At 41.1% G+C, this 7885-nt stretch overlaps 1 protein-coding gene across 1 annotated transcript; it reads left to right on the top strand.

Annotated features, from left to right (window-relative positions):
• Positions 1 to 2607: 2607 nt before the first annotated feature.
• LOC115045813 (mitochondrial glutamate carrier 1-like) lies at positions 2608 to 5269 on the top strand. The gene is made up of 9 exons (XM_029505731.1): positions 2608 to 2706; positions 3162 to 3287; positions 3475 to 3530; positions 3829 to 3919; positions 4027 to 4145; positions 4233 to 4425; positions 4523 to 4680; positions 4775 to 4850; positions 4996 to 5269. The coding sequence occupies exons 1-9, from the start codon at positions 2684 to 2686 to the stop codon at positions 5153 to 5155; spliced, it is 1002 nt and encodes a 333-aa protein (XP_029361591.1). The 5' UTR covers positions 2608 to 2683; the 3' UTR covers positions 5156 to 5269.
• Positions 5270 to 7885: the final 2616 nt, after the last annotated feature.

The raw sequence follows: 7885 nt of genomic DNA, 5'->3' as shown, positions 1-7885 counted from the left end.
GATTGAGAGACTGGACTGCGCCCAGTGTGTGGCCATCAATACTACCATTTGCAGCGGCTACTGTTACACGCAGGTGACCACTGTCTGCCACACACTCTTGTGTCTTTTGAACATAGTGCACGAAAGAGACATATTTAACTTTTACAGCGTATTTTTCAGTTAGTGTTTATTTTGTTTCGGTGTCTCAAATCTTCTAAAGCTTAGATTTTGTTTAGTAGTTGATTTACTATGTGATGACAGAGTTAGATGTGAAATATCTAATTCCATTGGGAGGAGAATGAGCATTACTCTCACAGAAGTCCATCCATCCATCAATCTACCGCTTTTCTGTTTCGGGGTTGTGGGGCTGCTGGAGCAAATCCCAGCCAAAGTTCCAGGCAAGAAGTGGGGTACACCTTGGACAGGTTGCCAGCCCATCACAGGGCCAATACACAAAGACAAACATAGACGAACAACCACTCACACTCGCATTCAGACTTACCGATAATTTAGAGTTTCACTAGAAGAAGTGACTTAGATAAATGAAATGGATGCAAAAAATTAGTAATCAGTGGACAGGCTCTAACCTGCTTCTTCCTTTTTCAGGACACCAACTTGAGAGGATGGTTTGGAAGAACTTTCCTGATCCAGCGTAGCTGTGTGCCCCTCTCCCTGGTGTACCGAGCTGCAAGCGTTTCTGGCTGCCCTCAAGATGTCACCCCACTGCTGTATTATCCTGTGGCCAGTCGCTGCAGCTGCAGGCTCTGTGATACACACACACAGCACTGCGACCGCACCAAACCAATCTCTTCTGACCAATGCCCCCTGACAGTTGGCAGCCTGAAGAACCAAAGCCAGTCTGCTTCAGAGACCTGACACTGCTGATATAAACAGAGCACATAATCTGCAAAATGATGCAGCCGTTAACTGGATGCTTTTGTTTCTTTATGTTACTATAGTCCATGTCAGCTTATTAGCTGTTCATATTAGGTTTTTCTAATTAGGCAATAAAATTCAAGATTTAGCATGCATTTATGCTTTATTGACTATGAATTGTGGTGCTTGCATGATATTCAATTCAGAATATGTGTATTTTCATATCAAACAATATGTCATTTCTGCACTGAGGACTACATTAAGTTTGGGATGAGAAGGATGTTGTTCATTTATATGAATTGATATGGAGGGTTTCTGAAACATACATGCTGCACAGATGTTCAAATTAAGCTTATGTGTTGACATGCATGTGCATATTAATGCCAGTGTTGAAGGACGCAACTTGGACCTGAGTCCAGATATTCATAATTTATGAGACAACTTGGACTTGACAGGAACTTCAACTTGCACTGATAACAAAGACTTGCAAGTCAGTTGTACAGCATTTTTTTCCTGCTTGGCAAATAAACTCCAATTGAAATACAATTGGGAAAAAATGTAATCCTTCACGGCAATTTGCAGTATAGAGAGAAATACTAAATGACCATGTTTCATTTGGCATCTAAAAATATTTTATCGAGCCATTTCTTTATTTAAATTGGCATTGGCTCTTTGCAATGAAACAATCTCAGTGAAAAGATGCATCATACTCACCTGGATTAAAAATAAACCCATCCCAGAGTCTTTCTCATTGGCCATGATGTCAGATCTGAAACGCCCCTCTCTCCTCCCTCCTTCCCTCCTGTCATTCATTCCACCCTACAGCTGTACAGAGTGAAAGTTGGCAGCTAAACCTTAGATGCAGCAGTTTTAAATCTTTGGCTTTATTCCAAGGTAGGTGCTATTTTTCTTAGATTTAATACTCCAGTGACATGAAGTTAGATATTCATTGTGGTGTGGCAACCTATCCTAGCTGTTAAAAAGCAAGGCTGGTGTAAACAAAAAAAAAAAAAGGAAGATGTCAGAGGTTAGAGTAAATGTAAAACATCAAGACAGATTTAATTTGATTATAATTTCTAAATCAGTTCTTCATTTTATTTTGGATGCACCAAGGCAGTCTGTGTCCTGATTAGTTTTATTCAGATATTTTTTTTTCCAAAATCACTCAACAGAATTAGTTTGTTAAAATAAATGACCACTTGAGGCGCCCTCAAGCTGCACTTGACATCTCTTTAGAGGCAAATAGATAACAGATAGAAAGAAATATCCTGGACATTTGGAGAGCTTAATCACTGACATGAATTCATTCTTAATAATGCATTGATGTGTCAGTAAATGCAAATTACCTACACAACAGTAATATGAGCCTGACACTACAGTTGCACCTTTTATTTTTCACAGCACAACATTGTGCCATCTAACTTGGCAGGTTCTTCTCCTTCTAGAAATTTGATAAAAATAGAAGATAAATCAGAAATTTGCACCTAGAGTTAGAGGTCCTACGTGCAAACAGGGATCGAAAATAATTTCTCGACATGGTTTATGGCAGGTGACTCGCAGGAAGCTATTTGCATTGTGGTTAGATTTCGGTGATGTGACAACCGACCCTGTTCTCCATTTCTTGGCTAGCAGCAGAGGAGGGGGGTGGTGGGCCTGATGAATTTATCCATGTATCTGCAGGGCTGGGCATGCCTCTCTGTATATATAACCCTGAGCTTCTCTCTGCTCCCGCCTTGCTCAGTGTCTCTCTGGGACTCTCAGCCTGCTCTCCCTCTGCGGCCTCCTCTTTTGTGCTGACCAAGTTCCGCACTTAAACAACCAAGAAACCATGGCCCAGCAACCGCAGATTAGGTATGAACCTGAGCAAATCCTCCAGCGCAATCTGTCGACTACTTAAAGAGAAAAACAGAAATAAAGCATGCTTTAGTTATGACATTATTTGTAAACTGTTGAAGTTTAAAAATCTGCTGCTCTCTAAAGCCAAAACATTAACACAACATGACTCAATTTCTCAGTTTGAAGCTGATTTTGGCTGACTAGATGTTCAGAGGCAGTTTGTCTGAAACCAGTTCTGTTGCACTGCTAACACTTCACTTGTACACACATGTATATTGAATTACCCTCCCACACAGATAGTGACCCTAATTGCAAGGATTATAACTAATCCTCGCTCCAGGTCATTTCCAGTAGGTTTTGTTACTTTACCCGACAGTGCTCGACCTTACTTTATTCAAGAATTTTTAATTCAAGTTAATTTTTAATTTCGTTGTGCTAATGGTTATAATGTTCTTCTGTTCCTCGACCAGCCTCCCAGCCAAACTGATCAACGGAGGGATCGCAGGCATGGTTGGAGTCACCTGTGTGTTTCCGATTGACCTGGCCAAGACCCGCTTGCAGAACCAGCGCAGCGGGCAGCAACTCTACAAGAACATGTAAGCTTCTTGTCTAGAAGATCGCTGCTCCTCCTCCCCCCATTTCATTTGTGTTGGTAAAAGCCAAATGTTTTGAATGAGTTTGAGTCTTTTGTGCAATTTTGTAATGGCAAAACATAATTTAAAACACAGCTGAATAGAACAGTTTGCCCAGCTAATTTCTTCTTTTTTTAAAAAAAATATTCAGGATGGATTGCCTTATAAAGACAGTTAGATCCGAAGGCTACTTCGGCATGTATAGAGGTAAGACTAGTAACACTTAAATATGCCAGTATTGCGTACTTGCCTTGAATTATATGCACTTAGCTTTTTTGCAAGTCTACATTATTGCTTAACAACTTCTCTAATCCTCTGAGTGGATTTCATTTCATTCACATAGACTGTAGATTTCTCATACTCTGCTTTTAAATCTTTTAAATCTAAAATAAAATGAATTTGTCTCTTCTTTGCAAAAATGTCATTTCTGAATGCCTGTGGTTTAAGTGAGAGTGATTGTTTTAATTCCAGTGAAGTTTGTCACGAGCAGTGCTTGTTATTGCAGGTGCTGCAGTAAATCTCACCCTGGTAACCCCAGAGAAGGCTATCAAACTGGCCGCAAATGACTTCTTCCGCCACCAGCTGAGCAAAGACGGGTGAGTAGTAGGAGCAAAAAGGACGATGGTTGAGTACTGCAATGCCATTCTTGGTCTTTAACAGTTTTAACTGTTTGTTTATTTTTTTTTACTCCATGTCTCTTCAGTGGCAAGTTGACAGTGTTCAAGGAGATGCTGGCTGGATGCTGTGCAGGAATGTGCCAGGTCACGATCACCACACCCATGGAGATGCTCAAGATTCAGCTGCAGGATGCTGGCAGGCTTGGTAATTACAATAAAAGCGGCAGAATGGCATCAGATATAATGTGGTGTTGCAACTTGGGAAAAAACTATGTTTCTTGGTTCCTGCTAGCTGCTCAGCAGAGGGTGATGCCTAGTGTGGTAGCGCTGAAGATGGGGGGAACCAGTGCTGTTCTGAGCCGCGCCTACAACACCAGCCCTGCACCGCAAGTCATACGGGTGTCTGCTATGGAGATCACAAGAGAGCTGCTTAGGACCAAAGGGGTCACCGGACTGTACAGGGGGCTTGGCGCCACATTGATGAGGTTACATGAGATTTAATTATTGACTTTGCTTTAGTTATTGTCCATCTTCATGGCCTGTTAATTAACTTAACATACTTTTTTTTTTTATCTTTTCCAGGGACATCCCATTCTCTGTTGTGTACTTCCCACTTTTCGCGCATCTGCACCAGCTTGGCCAGCATTCATCTGAAGATCCATCTGTGCCCTTCTATTGGTCCTTCACGTCCGGCTGCTTGGCTGGATCCATCGCTGCAGTAGTTGTCAGTCCTTGTGACGGTGAGGGACTCAGTTAAAGATTAGTTTCAAGTTCGAAACCACATGGGGCTAATACACTTTGAACTAAAACAAGCTTTGTTCATGTCTTGTGCAGTGGTCAAGACGAGGCTACAATCACTCAAAAAAGGAGCTAACGAGGAAACATACAACGGAGTGGTGGACTGCGTCAGGTAATTATATCTTTTTCACTGGATTCCCACTAAATATAACTGGAATTAATCATAATGTCATCAAACCTTGTGGCTTTCTCTCTTTGGACTCAGCACAAATTGCAGAAATACTTATACTAACCCTGAACTTTCCTGTCCTCTGCAGAAAGATCCTGAGAAAGGAGGGGCCTGGTGCGTTCCTCAAGGGAGCCAGCTGCAGAGCCCTGGTTATTGCTCCTCTCTTTGGTATTGCCCAGGTTGTGTACTTTGTAGGAGTTGGAGAGTTCCTGCTGGGGTACAGCCCTTACAACATCTACTCTGCATAAACTAAGCTGTTGCCTGGTCTTAATGCCCCCTCATTAAATTACAGGCAGCTATGGACTATGTTCCAATACTGTGTACCTCTTTATTGTTGGAGGTTTTCAGAGTGAAATGCTAAAGGGACCAGATGTAGACCATTTAGATTCAAAATGGTTTCAAAGTATGCCTTTAGCATAGCTGTGTCCTTTTTAAGAAATGGAGATTGAAATGTACCTGGCTTATTGGAGGATCTTCATCAGTTCAACTGTATTTGACTTAACTCTCCTGCTGTGGCGATCTTTCCTGCCATTTAATTATATTTAAGCCCAACCACTCAATGCACCCAATAGCACTTGCACTTCACAGTAATCCTAACCTGCATTGCCTGCCCCCCCCCCCTCCCCCCGAAACTGTCCCATGTTGGCAGTCACTCAGTATTGGCTGCTACAGGCTGTTGAAAAAGAGAGCTAAGTTTGCAAAGGAACATCTATCAAGCAGATCATGGAAACTTAACTGAATAGTGTCAATCCTGTTTTAAAGGGTTACATGTAAAACTGGGTCGTGAATCTCCATCTGTGTGTACATAGTGTATTTGTTTTTACAGTATATTTTATTCATTTTATATGTACAGTATAATTTGGAAAGTAACCGCACTCTAAATCATTTCCACATGCTGTCTTCTAAGCGCGCCTGGTCGGGAGAAGAATAGAAGGGTTATAAACAAATCAAGCATTTGGACTGCTTCCTATCCCAGGTTTCTGGGCTGCATTAGGTTCTACAACAACGGGAGGTTTTCTGTGCATCAAAATGTCTTGGATTCTATACTGCTATTTAAATAGTCGATCACAACGTAATAGTTTACTGTTGAAGCTTTCTGAAAAAATAATTGAGGTTGAGGTGTTTGGGGTTTTTCATCGGGCACTGCGAAGCTTTCTGTGGCAGCCCACACAACTCTGGAATCATGTGACTTTCAAGCAGAAAAGTAAAGTTTTCTACAGTATCTTTTTGCAGTGAAAGTTTGATGGTGGAAAATCAGAGAGAAGATGGAGAAGACTTTATGGATGGGATCTGTAGTGCTTTTGGGACCAAGTGATGTGGAAATAAAGTGCGCCACAACCTTGGTGTGATCACTTTCTCTTAGTTGACTGTGACTGGTCAGCTCAGACAAATGTATGGTGTTAGACACTGAATACAGTTCTGGGCTGCACTCAAATTTCATGGGTGAAAATAATGTAAATATATATCCTGTATTTGTTTGATTTACTCACACTGTCCTCAATTTAAATTTAGGATGCTTTTAACATTTCAACGTGTTGAAAAAGTTTCAACCGGTTGAGAGGATAATGTTTAAGTTCATTTTAGAATTTAAGCATGTAAATACATATTTCTAAATGCTGAATAAATATTTATAAATGTAGCAGGTATTTGTGTTATTTCTGGAGTGTGCCTAGTCTTAAGTACTGCAACGCAACATAGTTTACATTCACAGAGTTGGATCTCATTCATTTTCTCTAATTTCAGGTAAGTGTATTGGAAACAAGCAACTCGTTGACTACGATGTAGGACTTTTTCTGATGCAAGCTTGGAAAGTGTTACTCAACTCCTCCACACATGTGCCACTGGCAAAGATAAGTCAGCAGCATCAAAAATGCTCATGCTGCAGTGTTGGGGTAACTCTACACTGGCTATTCCTCATCGCGTGCATAACTATACCCTCAGCAAAATATTCAGCTGCCCTGTAAGCTCAAGCTCAGAAAGGTGAACCTCTGACATGAGACTCATCGACTAAACCTACTTAATCATAGAGGATATGAAACAGTATTGGGAAGAAATATAAAAGAATTGTACGTTTTCAATAAGTTGTCAGGTTGAATGTATTTATTTTAAGTTTCTTCTTAAAAGTTTCCTAAAAATTTCAGACAAACTAACTAATTCCCCAATGCCCGGATAAATTAAATGAAATTACCGGTGACAACAGCTAAATCTTTGTTTTAGAATTTAGAAATCTTTGTTTTGTTCCATAGGATTGCATAAGTGGTTAGATCAGAGTAATATATCAGCACGTGTAAGTTAAACTTCACGTTTTGTTTGTTTGTGTGTGTGTGTGTGTGTGTGGGTGGGGGGTATATAAACCAAGATGCAAGTGTGTATGTGACTGAGGCTGTGTGAATAATGGTGGACTTTGATGGTAACTGATGTCATGGTCAGTCAAATTGGTAGGCTGTTTTGACACAAGGCTTTGGACGAGCTTCTCAGACCTGGAAGATTAATGTTAAAAACCCTGCTGTGCTGTTTTTTGTTTGTTTTGTTTTGGTGTTTGCTTGTTTATTTACCATGTGTCTGGGCACAGCAGCATAGCGGTTAAGGTTGACCTTCTTGTCATGCAAACCCATGACAAGAAGGTCATGGGTTCGGTTCCCGGGCCTGGGGCCTTTCTGTGCGGAGTCTGCATGTCCTTCTCATGGTGACTTTAAATTGGCCATAAGTTTGAGTGTGAGTTGAGGGTGTACCCTGCCCAGCGTGAGCTGGGATTGGCTGCAGCAGCAGTAGAAGATAAATGAATGGGATACGGCTGTAAACCCGTTACTTGTCATTGGCCCCTGGAAGGAGATTCCTCCCAAAAGGAGAAGCCATCACTTACTATTGGACCAGTCTTGCTGTGTCAGTTCCTGTGAAAGCTTACAAGCTTTAAATATAACATGAACTATTTCTAAACTGACTGTGATTAATGAAGGAAACACTGACACAGGAAATTC

The sequence above is a fragment of the Echeneis naucrates genome, chromosome 7 (assembly GCF_900963305.1).
Source record: "Echeneis naucrates chromosome 7, fEcheNa1.1, whole genome shotgun sequence".
NCBI classification, from domain to species: Eukaryota; Metazoa; Chordata; class Actinopteri; order Carangiformes; family Echeneidae; genus Echeneis; species Echeneis naucrates.
This window is presented reverse-complemented; position numbering and strand designations above follow the sequence as displayed.

Bases quoted from the DNA above. Each gene is read 5' to 3' on its own strand.
- LOC115045813 (XM_029505731.1), top strand. From the start codon at position 2,684: ATGGCCCAGCAACCGCAGATTAG. The intron at 2,707-3,161 runs GTATGAACCTGA...TTCCTCGACCAG, and splicing joins GCCCAGCAACCGCAGATTAG to CCTCCCAGCCAAACTGATCA. The intron at 4,146-4,232 runs GTAATTACAATA...GGTTCCTGCTAG, and splicing joins GCAGGATGCTGGCAGGCTTG to CTGCTCAGCAGAGGGTGATG.